Source organism: Prionailurus bengalensis, chromosome C1 (genome assembly GCF_016509475.1).
Source record: "Prionailurus bengalensis isolate Pbe53 chromosome C1, Fcat_Pben_1.1_paternal_pri, whole genome shotgun sequence".
NCBI classification, from domain to species: Eukaryota; Metazoa; Chordata; class Mammalia; order Carnivora; family Felidae; genus Prionailurus; species Prionailurus bengalensis.
In genome coordinates, this window is record NC_057345.1 from 97351025 (window position 1) to 97363881 (window position 12857).

Below are 12857 nucleotides of genomic sequence, written 5' to 3' on the forward strand. Positions count from 1 at the left end.
ACCTACACAAACAGTTTCAGCAGCCACATGGAACTTTGGCACATTTTTTCTCATAATGGTCCACCAAGTCAGGCTTCCTTTTCTGCTCCTGACCTTTGAAAGGCACAGGTTTTGAAAATAGAGTCTCGACTTTCTAAAATTTTTTTCTCATTATAGAAATAGGTTTTCACTGTAGAATTTGAATGTACAAAAACCATGCGGAAAATAGTTTTTAAAGAAAACATTTTTAAAAATTACCCAAGAGGGGCACCAGTTAAGCATCCAGCTTTGCCGCAGGTCAAGATCTCACGGTCTGTGAGTTCAAGCCCCGCGTGGGGCTCTGTGCTGACCGTCAGAGCCTGGAGCCTGACTCAGATTCTGTGTCTCCCTCTCTCTCTGCCCCTCCCCAACTCACGCTGTCTTTCTCTCTTTCAAAAATAAACATTAAAAAAAAAATTTTAAAAATAGCCAATAATTAGACCCTGCAGTAATACTCATAAGTATTATTAAGTATTTATGAGTTGGTCTTATACACGTCCCTTAGTTTTTTATTTTGCATATCCTGTGATTGTTTCAGTTTGAGGTCGCAATGAATATCTGTGTCATGATCTGCTTTTCCCATTTAAGCTATATCATGAGCATTTGGCCACATTTTTTATACTGAAAACATTATGGGTTTTTTTTTTTTAACATTTTTTAAAGCTTTATTTATTTTGAGAGAGACAGAGACAGCATGACGGGGGCAGGGAGGGAGAGACAGAATTCTAAGCAGGCTGCACACCACCAGCAGACCCTGACCCGGGGCTTGAACTCACAAACCGTGAGCTCATGACCTGAGCCGAAACAAAAAGTCGTTCGCTTAACTGACTGCGCCGCCCAGGCGCCTCTGAAAACATTATGTTTAATGATGCTGCTTACTGAAAGGATTTCTTTGAGAATTACAGGAAAAGTATTTTTCTCCGATGAATTCCATTTAAAAGTCTATCAGTGTAGCAGCCACATTATTTAAAGCGTCAGCGTGGTGTGTTTAAGAGAAGTATGTACTCAGCACTGTGCTAGGCATTGTGGAGAATGGAGAGGAACAACACCTAGTCCCTGACTCCCCCCAGGCTTAAGACCCGGTGAGGGAGGCCAAGCGTGCCCCACTGTTCTGTAGCAAGAACCAGCAGGGAGGAGAGATGAAAACAGGAGCTTCTTACTGCGGACTTCAGAGTTCCCCTCGGGTCTGGGCTTCAAAGAGCAGGTGGACGAGCGGCCAGCGCGCACGCCTTTTGCTCTGACAGTTATTTATACGTACACAACCCCGGGGGGTGCCAGGTAGAGTAGACAAAGCCGAAACTGGAGGTGGAGGTTGGAAGGGTAGGGCAGGGTGTCAACAGGACTGGTGTAGTTGCCTCAGGAGTAAGAACACACAAAGGTACAGCAGCATTTTCCTCTGGGGCACCAACCCTTTAACTTTTAATTCAGATCCCTGGCCTTGCAGCAGAGTTTTCTTTTTTTGGGGGGGTGGGGGGGTGGGAAATGCTTATTATTGCAAATATATCCTACATTGAAATACTTGCTTTATTTAAACAAATAAAAGCCATAAAAACTTTAAGAAAAGGCATGATAATGTGTTTTACTTATACATAATTTGAATATAATGAAGCAATTTCAATGCTGCATTAACATTGAATTCTACATGTAATGAGCAGTATTAGGCTTTTAGGAAAAATATATTTAGTTTGGTACAGTTCAGAGACTTTTTCAGACATAACAAGCAATGTAAACCAAAGAATTGTTTCTTTAGCTATGCTCTCGGTTCTTCTGATTGTAAATGCATGAAAAATAATAATACTAAAAGGAGGGAAGGAGGGAAGGAAGGAAGGAAGGAAAGAAAAAAGGGAGGGAGAAAAGGAAACTTGTCTAGGGTGTACAGGGCAAGAACCAGGTGAGTCACAGCAGACTTGACCTCAAACTGCCAGCGATGTAGGACCCAGGGCAGTGAGATGAAATCTGATCCATGTGTTTTTGATGGCTGCTTCCAGGAACCAGTGGAGAATGGACACTCCCATTTTAACAATGTACTATTGCCATAATTTGTAATACAGGCAAAAAATGTGATTTCTGACAGAGAAAGACAAATACTCTATGTTCTCTTATTTGTGGAACCTAAGAAAGTCAGACTCCTAGAAATAGAATGGCGGTTGCCAGGGGCCGCGGGAAGGGGAAATGGAGAGATGTTGGTCAATGGGTACAAACGTCCAGCTGTAAGATGAGTAAGTTCTGGGCAACTGTAAATAACACGGTGACTGTAGCTATCGTGACTGCACCTAACAGGGTAACTATAACTATTGGTACTGTATTGTAAACTTGAAAGTTAAGAGAATAGATCTTAAAACTTATCACACACACAAAACAATGGTAAGTATTACTAGGGGCGGGACTGGGGGGGGGGGTGAGATGCAGGTGCTAAGTAACCTTATTGTGGTAACGATTTCACAACATTTATGTGTATCAACTCATCACATTGTTTGTATACCTTAAACTTACCTGTGTTATATGTCAATGATATCTCCATAAAGCTGGGAAAAAATAAACACTGAACGTGACCTCCGTGAGCAGGAGGCTTTTCTCCTGACTGTTGAGGTGGCAGGAATAGTCTGCAGAAAATGGCAGCGTTATTTGACTGCTTCAGTCCGTGTTTCTTCATTGTGTCTCGTGAGAGTACGGGACACTGACCAGTTGTAAAAACTGAAATGGCTCAAGGGATTCCAGAGTATTTCATGCTTTTCAGAGTTGGGACTGAATAAGAATTTCATTATATAAATTATTTTTTTAAAATTCATTAAGGTCCTATTTGCCTGTAATGACAGAGGCATTTCCAGATTTACAGAGATCTCAGGGGCACCTGGGTGTCTCAGTAGCCTAAGTGTCCAACTCTTGGTCTCGGCTCAGGTCATGATCTCACGGTTCGTGAGTTCAAGCCCTACACTGGGCTCTGGGCTGACAGTGCAGAGACTGCTTGGGATTCTCCCTCCCTCTCTCTTTCTGCCCCTCCCCCGCTTATACTCCCTCGATCTCAAAATAAATAAAATAAACTTTAAAAATATTTACAGATGGGTCTTCCAACTTGATAACAGTGAAGATGCTCTTACAGATAGAGGACGGAACAGAAAAATGAGTTGGCATTTGAAATATAGAAAATAGAGGTGACCAGTAGGAACATATCTATAGTTGTTAGCTTATAGCAGTTATGAAGGGCCTTGGTGTTATATGTAAGTCAGTTGATGTTCTTATTGTTGTAAGGTGCTAGTCAACTCACTGGTCCCTGGAGCTCTTGTCTCAGCCTGTGTGAACTCTTCCTCACTTTCTAAGAACCAGCTATACTGGATTTCTCTTAGTTCCTCTGAGCACTGTGTTCCTTCCCACCTTGAGTAAAGTGTCTTTGCATGTCCTACTCCCTCAACTCCCCTGTCCCCCCCCCCAACACACACCTTTTTTTTTTTTTTTGCCTAGCTGGTTCCTGTTTATCTATCCTTCAGGTTTCAGCTCCAGTGTAACTTACTTAGGGATGTCTTCCCAGACTGCCCAGACTTGGCATCTAGATTGGAGATTCGCACAGTGTTCTGTACTGATCTTTCATGATGCCCTTGTGTTTGAAATGCTGCCTTCTGGGATGCCTGGGTGGCTCAGTCGGTTAAGCGTCCAACTTCAGATCAGGTCATGATCTCGCCATTTGTGAGTTCGAGCCCCACGTCAGTCTCCTGCTTTCAGCACAGCCCTCATCGAATCCCCTATCCCCCTTTCTCCTTGCCCCTCCAAATAAATAAACATTAAAAAATAAATAAAAATAAACAAAAAAAAACCCCAATGTCTTCTTTAATGTTCATCTTCCCTGCGAAACTTTAAGTTTCATTGGGTGCCCTCTCATTCACTGCTTTACCCACAAGTGTCTGCCACTCTGGACTCAGTGCATACTCGTCTACACAATAGTTATGGCCCTTTCAAGGAAGTGTAGGCTCTTAAGAGGGAGCTCTCATTCGTTTGTACTCTCATAAGCCTCTACAAGGGGAGAGATTCATCAAAAGATACAGATAGATAGATGGATAGGTGTGGGGGACAGGCATTGTAGCATGGGGCTCCAGTGTAGATTCTGGAGCCAAACTGACTGGGTTCAGATTCCAGGTTTGCTACATTTAGTGATGTGACCTTGGCCAAGTTGCTTAATCTCCTTATACCTCAGCTCCTTCTCTGTAAAGTGGAAATAACAGGAACACCTACCTCAAAGGTTTGCATGAAGAGTGAAAACACACAGCATGTAATATGTATAATAACATTTCTAAAATAGCAGTTCTAGTGGTCAGTGTTCTCTATTTCCCATTCTCTTCTCATTCTTACATCTTCCCCCCAGAAAGAGCAGAAGGGTTTTGAGCTTTCTTCCTGCTTGGACTTGTTATCCCCAGCGGTGCTAGAACACAATAGATTTGAATGGTTAATTTAGCCTTATTTTGCATTTCGGGATAGCCAGATAGCATTTTGTGAATCCATTTAAAAATATTAATAAATAAAGAACAGAATTTGAGGAATTAGGGTATAAACTGTAATTAAACATACTTTTAAACACTTACAGAGCATGCTGCTTCAATGAAAATTTAGTATTTTGAGTGTCAAAATCAGTTTCATGGCTTGAGAAACACAGTTTAGGATAAAGTTGTATAGAGACTATTAAAGAGTGCTGTATCAGATGAGGGTTCTCTTCTAAAATTTCATGTATTCAAGGATAGAGAGGGTCAAATGAAAAATCAAAAATACAAAAGTAAACTGATTCACTCATTCTGTATGCTAGATACGGTATTAATCTGTAAAAACAAACCAAGGCTTGGCCCTCAGCTGACAAACTTCGATGTTTAACAACTGTGTAAGATAATTTTGAATGACTTCGGTGTCATAAAATATATTTTACTATGAAATATGTAGGTTGACTTTCTAGAAAAGTCTTGTTCAAATACCATTTGCAGTTTCACAAACAAAAAGACTACCGTTAGATTTATTTTGTTTTAGGAGCACCCTGCCTTAACCAAGGAGCCGATATGGAGTATATAGATTTGGAGCCCCTTTGGAGCTTATGTAGATCTTCTTCCCACTTTCATGGAGCTTTCTCCTACTTCTGTAGAGCTCACGGGGTGGAGAGAACAATAAAATACACTGCCAGGTCTAATGGGAAAGGACTAATGGTAACGTTAGTTGTATTGAGGTACTTAGATTGAATGGTTGATTGGGGGAAGTCACTTGACTGTCATACAGTCACCGTAGTAAGGAAGAGAACCAGGACGTGGTTATGCCCATACTTTTTGCCTTTGAGGAAAACAGATTTTTAAAAGTTTATAGCATCTCTAGGTGCGGTTCTAAGACTAGAGATTTCTAAAAGAAGAGTTATGTGAGGAATTCTTATGGGTACACAGAATGCACTGAGCAGCTCACAGTTTTTAAAAGATGTATATGATTGGGACACCGAGTGGCTCAGTCGGTTAAGTTGTGAACTCGATTTCAGCTCAGGTCATGGTCTCATGGTTCATGAGATCAAGCGCCACCTAGGGCTCCATGCTGACAGTGCACAGAGCCTGCTTTTGATTCTTTCTCTCCCTCTCTCTCTGCCTCTCCCCTGCTCATGCTTACTCTCTTTCAAGGTAAATAAACTTATAAAAAATTCTTAAAAGATGTATATGCTGACAAATGGAAGAAGCACATGATCACATTAATACAGAGCTAAGTAGACTGTAAGAAATGAACATTTAAGAATTTTCTTCTCTACAGGCCAGAGCTCAAAAGTAGCTAAGATACTTCAGAGAGCACGAAATGCTTTTAAGGTGATGTCTGGAGCAAGAACAACAGGAAGGAAAAAGGAAGTAGGCTTGCTTCGTCGGAAGATGTTGTTAATGTTAGCTGCTTGCAGGCAGAAATCAGACATTTACCGTTCTTACTTCGCTTCCATAATCTGGAACTAGCAGAATTACTCTTCCAACAGTTAAAGGAAAACAAACAGCCTGAAATGGGAGAAATTAAATTAAAAAAAAATGAGGAGGTAGTACAAGTTCCATTCACTTTAAACGAATGTACATTTTCAAAACTCAACTGAATCGCCTCCCGGGAGTTGAAGGCACTGAAGATTTTATCTCCGGGTTATTGTCAGTATTCTTTATGAAATCATGGGGAATGTGGAAAGTACCAGGAGACTGAAGAGAGGCAAATGTTCCAGTTTCCAAAAAGGCATGAAATGGATTGTGAAAAGCCAAGTCCACTTCCTTAACCTGAAACTGGCTAAATTTGAAGAGATTGAAAAAATAGAAAATATTTTAAGTGTTTAGAAAAGAATAGGATGGTGACCATGAATCAGCGTGAATTTATACGAACGAGATATGCCAAACCAATCTCATTTTTCCCCCCGATTCTGTAATTACTACTGGATTAGAGAATACCTTGACTTTAGCAAGTGGTTGACAAAGTCTCTTGGACTATCCTTACGGAAAAGGCAGTGAGATTTTGATGATTAGATTGATTTACAGCTGGTTCCATGGCTACAACCATGGGGTTTATCTAACTAATAACCTGTGTCTCTATACACGGATTCCTCAGAGAGAACTGCTATTGAATATTAATTTGAATATATTCAGAAAGTATGGATTTATACTTAGGAGTTCTTTTGACTAAAGATTTGTATTTTGAAACTTGAGTGCCTGGATTTATTCATATGATTGACATTTCGGTTACAGACTTTTCCACACCTGAGCCGTATTTGTAAGGTATATAGATCTATTTTTAAGTTCTGCGAATAAACTTATAAATCACTTAGAAGTCGGGGAATAATCTTAACACTTAAAGCAAAAGGCTGCCTGGGTGGGCTGGGTGGCTGCCTAAATTATGAAGAATCTTTTCTCTTACTTGTTGAGTGACAACTGTATTAATCCCAAGTCAATGTTTTTTATACCCTTGAAATGTCAAGTTTCTGTGAAACTCTGCCTAAATAAAAGACAGAAGTTTCTTTACAGCCTGATAATATAGATATACTCAGCAGTGTTTCTGTGAGTTAACGTTTCTGTTGGCCTTCTAGTAATTCCATAGTCATCTGCCTACTCCGGATATTTGTGTTTCATTTTTTTTTAAAGCAAATTCCCTGGAATCCAATCAAAGAGGGAGCTATAATATTCTGTCCCCTTACAGATGTTCCTTTGGTTTCTTGAGGCAAGGATGTCCATGATGACCACTACATCCAATATATTTTACTATTAATTATTAATCTTAAAGAATGCCAACCCATATGAGTTGTTAATCTTTTATAATTGACATTTCAGTGATATTTGTAATATTTTGTCTCCAACTTTGAAGGTGCTGATAACTTTTTTGAATGGCTCGCACATTTTAAATAAGAGACCACATTTGTGAAACTGTCCCTTGCCCTTTTCTTTGCAACTCTTTATCTCCCTGTTGCATCCAGAATCTCCGCAGGGGTTGCGGGTGATAATTGAGAGTGCAGCTCCAGCCCTGATAATCCTGGGTACGATTCTTGGAATCTAGTTCTTTCTGCTTTACCTGGCCTCTCAGTCTTAAGATCTCGTAGGCCCTTGAAACAGAAAATGTGGTGTTTTAACTTCAGTATCCACCTTAAGAAATCCCTGTATGCTGTAACTTGTGGTCTGTGATTTTTATTATGGCTCTGTCTTTCATCATGTCTAATTTAATGGATTAAATCTGTTTTAACTGGATTAAAATCCAATCTGAGTTCTTAGCATTTTATAGTTAACCTCTGTGAGCTATACCATATATTGCAATAAAGTTTCAAATTAAAAAAAAAAAAACAACAAAATCTGAGTTAAAGAAAAAGTTTTGACTCAGATTGTCTGTTTGAATTACAGAGGCATTATCCTTTATCCAAATAGAGTGTATTCATGAAAATATGTCGGATAGCAGGCTTTTAGATATTGGAGCCTGTACTATAATATCTTAAATGGGAATAAAACAATGATGCATTCTATCTCAATTCATAAACTCTAAACGCCTGCAAATATCACTAAGACTTCTCAGCACCTATAAAACAATCCATCAAAGGTTTTGGGTAATATTTATTACAAAGCATTTGGAACACACCTTGCCTATTTATAAAATACTTAATAAACTCATTATTGGGTATGTTTTTGTTCAATAAGAAATGAGACTGTACAGTACTGATTAGGAATTAGGTTTTTCTTTCACCCAGTAATGAGCAACTACCGTGATGAAAATGCGAAATGGCGTAATATGATTCCATCTGAATGGAACTCAGGTGGGTGGAGCTCCGGAATGCCCGGAAGAAGCAACTTCTGGGACCAGGGATTCTTCTGTGTTATCCCTGTAAATATCTGTCAGGCTTCCTTCTTTGATCACAGACCTGTCTCCCTTCCTCAGCATCTGTTTTTGGCAAGGCAAAACAGGGACTTTCTGGTTCGTGTTTATTAGTTTAGGATCCGAATGTTATCTCTACACTTTAGCAGCATCGTGGTTTTCTGCTTATATTAACACCATCTCATTTGGTTTTGCTTGTTTATACCTGTGAGAAAAGACCAAAAAGGGGGGGGGGGGGATTAGAAATGTTACATTATGGAATAATAGTTGAAAAAATTAACTGATATGCGGTAACCTTTTGCCTTATCTAACCTTGTCATAATTAAGCTGTTCCAAATAAACAAAGAGTGTATTTTAATCACCCAGTCATTTCTTACTCAGTACAGTAATCCATTCTGTCGTAACATTGCTCTTTGGTAATCATGTGAAGCCTTATCTAATGAACAGTGTTTGGATTGCTTTGATTTTCATTTCAAGTTCAACCTTGACTATAAATTCACTGCTATCAGATTTCTGCAGTCCTCCGTTTTTCTGCTTAACGTTTCTCTGAGAGCTCTAACAGTCCTCTGTTTAGCTCCCATTTTCCCCACAAATAAGAAAAAAAAAATCCGTCATTCTCTTATTTATTCATATTGGATCTAAGAGTCAAGTGAATGGACAGAAAATGCCTGTTCAGATAAGCAGAAGGTTCTGAGGTAGAGCCCATTTGGCTGACCAGTGCAGGTGGAAGCATGGTTGGTGAGGGGTTGGCATGAATGGTTTTGGGTCAGAGATGGCTAAAGCTAGAACACGTGGAAGTTTGGATCTTATTCCAAGTGCAATAAGTAGTCATGGGGGTGGGGTGGTGGTGGGTAGGCTAAACAGACTGGTGATTATCTGGCTTATGTTTGTAATCTCACTCTGGCTTCTGTGCAAATGGTGGGAACAGGAAGGAGGCAAGAATGGATGCAGGGAGTCTATTAGAAGGCTGTTACAGAATTCCAGATGGGAAATGATGCTGGCTCAGATTAGGGTGGAGGTGATGGGAATGGAGAGAAGTGGACAGTATGGGATATGTTTTGGAGGTAGAAATGACAAAAGTTGCTAATGGAGTGGATCTGGAGGATGGAAGTGAAAAGGAGAAATCGGAAACTTCTGATTTCTAGCTTTTGGGTTTGTTCTGCTGGGTTGACAGTGCTATTCTTTGCTACGACAAGGAAAACTAGCATGGAGGAAAACTGGGGGAGGGTGGAATTAAGAGTTCTGTTTTCAGGTGAAGATTTGAGGTGCTTATTTGACTTTCAAACATATCTGCAATATACATGAATGAGTTTGGTGGCTTTGGAGCTGGGTGGACCTAGGTCAGGAATCGAGACGTAAGAACCTAGAAGTTACCTGTATGTAGATGGTATTTAAAGCCAAAGATGGAACTTACCTTGGGCATTTGTCATATTCTCTAACCTATACCTTCTCCCTCCCCTACTACTGTAAAATTATGCCCACATTATATATTACAGGTATGTATATTTTAGTACTATAATAGTTTGTTTTTAGCAAAACTTTGTTTTTAGTAAAATACTCTGGTTTGTTTTTTTTTTCTTGTTTATAGCTAAAAGCTTTAAGAGCAGTCAGTCACTGGCATCAGTATCTAACTGGAGATCTAACAGTTCTGTGTTTTTTCTTCTGTGTTTGTTTTTTTTTTGTAGGCAAAGTCATTAATAAAGATTTGCGACATTACCTGAGTCTTCAGTTTCAGAAAGGATCAATTGACCACAAACTGCAGCAAGTGATCAGAGATAATCTCTACTTGAGAACCATTCCATGTAAGTATGAGATGGAACAAAAAGGAAAGGAGGCCGATGTATCCTTATTTAATTAATCAAACATGTAGAAATAATTCAGTAGAGTATCTCATATGAAATTGGGAAGACTAAGTTGGAACACTAGATTGAAACAAATACTGGATAAGGAGAAACGTTTTCAGAGGTCATGCAGGACATGTGCTTTTAAAATAAAAAAGCTAGAAGATTCTATATTGTAACTTTTTAAAAAAGTCATTAGGCTTTAAGAGTTTAGGATTAACACAGGTACATTTTGCTAACCTGATTTTCTGTTATAAATCAGTTCCTAGAGTTTAGTCAGTAAGAAGACTTTTTTTTTTTTTTGCTCTCAATGCCTTGTACACTGAGAACAAACATTTTTGTATTAATTATTAGGACATTACTAACTTTAAGATCCGCCCCTCCTTCAAAGAAAAAAAAAGTAGCACGCTGTGGCGTCCTTGTGGTAATCCATTTTGAAGTTTTATCTAGATGTTTGTATATCTATTCCAGTTGCCATAGTTTTCATAGGACCTGGTTCTTGTTATAATGATGCGTGTGTGTGTGTGTGTGTGTGCGTGTGTGTGCGCGTGTGTGTGTTTATCACATAACAAGAAATCACGTATGCTTACGTTTTGGTTTTAGAGCAAGTTGGGGAAGAACAAGCAGTAAACAATAAAAAGGCCTAAAAAGATGTTCTAGTTTGTTTTCGTTTTCAATGTATTTGTAACTCCTTGTAGATAGTAGCTCTCTGAATGGCTCTGAAATTTCTTTCTTTCTCTTGTTATTTACTCTTACACAGTGTCCAGTCCATCACCAAGCCTTTCTAATCACGTTCCTTCAGTATCGATCCTCTGTACTACCTTAGACCCTCACCCTTTCTTGCTTGGACTTTTTTTTCTTTTAAAACAAATAGAATTATGTAGCGGCAAAGAGCTAGGTAGAAAATCTAGATCCTTGGACAAGTTACTTGATTTTCCTGAGCCTCAGAATCTCCATATGTAAAATGTGAGTAACAAGAGATAACCTTACGTAGTTATTAGAATTAAAATGAGAACATGAATGCAAACCTCCTGTCCTGGAGTAGCCGTCAGTGTCTGTCCCCTTCCCCATTCGAGCTGCAGCCTCGCCTTTCACCCACAACCCCTCCACCTGGTCTGTCTTTAAAGTGTTCGTTTGACTCGACTCCTGTCCATCTACAGCTGTCCATCTACAGTTTATCCTTCAAAGTCTCGCAGTGAGTACAAGTCCAGACTCTTTAACGTGGTATAAACTGTTCTGGTTTTTGCTTTTAAATCCAACTCCTTATCTGCGATTTCCTCCTATAAATCTGCCTTGTCAGATTTCAGAATCGCAACTCCTGCCTCTTTTTCTTTGCATTTGCCTGGTATATCTTTGTCTGTCTTTTTTTATTCTTCCACCTTTCTGAAGCTCTTCGTTGTGCAAATAGTGGTGGAGACTTTGTAGCCAGTGTGAAACTTCGTGTGTATTTATTGATGGGATCGAGGTCTTTAGTCTCTTGTGTCACGGCTTTCTGTTTTACCCATATACACCTTTTATATAAAACCTTTCACCAAGTAGTCTATTTTATATCCTCTCTCTTTTTAGAAAGGTTTGTGTCCTTATTCTAATGACTCCCTTAATATTTTTATGTAACACCCTATTCCTCCTTCCTTCTTTTTGTTTTTGTCCCAACTGTGAGCAATATTAAATGATCTAGTTATTGCTTCTTCCTCCCTCCCATCACGTGACTTGAAATAATATCTTCTTACTACAAACAGACGAATTCAGCAAGCTTTTCATATGCTTTCCTCATTTTCACCATTTTTTGATACTTGATCTATGTCTATATTAACAAAGCAAACAGCCATTACCTACGGTACTCTCACCTTTACACTCATCATTTATTCTTTATCCTGTGAGCAAATACGTACTGAATCTAACTGCCAATTCTCACGTTGTTGTTTCTTCAATAACTTTGGTTTTCTAAAGCTTCTTCTCCATGAGATTTCCGAGGAAGGAGTCAGAGGATCATCGTAGTTGGCCTGTGGCCTTTATACTTTTAAGTTTGTTTGGATGTATATGAAATATTTGGCTCATATTTTCTTTCCTTGACTATCTTAGCTCTGTTAGTCAATTATTTGTCTTAGGGCATAAAGCATTGCTCCTTGAAAGTCTGAAAACAACCTGATTTTTATTCCCTTCTAAGTAACTTGGTATTTTGCCTGCATGGGGTGTCTCAGGGTAGCATTCATAGCTCTTGAGCTCCCTCTTCCCTTGTTAAAACAAGTTAATAAAAATACATACTTGTACTTTCTGCTGCACTCTGCACTTTCACTTGGATCTTCTTTTAAGTGTACTTGTACTGTCCTAGTTTTGCAGTTTTCCCTCAGTGTGTGGTTTTGTCCTAGAAAGGAGCTATAGTTTATTCAGTTTTAATTCATTAGATCCAAACAGCTGCAGCCTTTTCAGATCCTAACAGGACCTATTAACCTACCCACTGAAGTGCCCATAACTCCTCCAAGAATGCAGTGATATATCGGTAACAGTGAACACACCAAAAGGTCTGTAATTACCATTCTTTACTAAAAGATACTAAATATTCTTGGGGACAATTCTGATTCCAGGTCTGGGACAAGGAAAGTATAAGATGAGCTTGGAACATCTAATTGAACCAGAAAGTATGTAAATGCCTGAAAAACTATGGTGACATATCAGAAG

The 12857-nt window shown here is 39.2% G+C and overlaps 1 protein-coding gene across 3 annotated transcripts in view; it reads left to right on the forward strand.

Moving 5' to 3' along the window:
• Nucleotides 1–12857, forward strand: part of MAGI3 (membrane associated guanylate kinase, WW and PDZ domain containing 3) — a 248819-nt gene that overhangs the window by 137678 nt on the left and 98284 nt on the right. For all 3 annotated transcript variants that reach the window (XM_043575877.1, XM_043575875.1, XM_043575876.1), the window contains exon 2: nt 10023–10139. In XM_043575877.1, coding sequence (XP_043431812.1) covers nt 10023–10139 — 117 coding nt within the window. The remainder of the gene's footprint in view (nt 1–10022; nt 10140–12857) is intronic.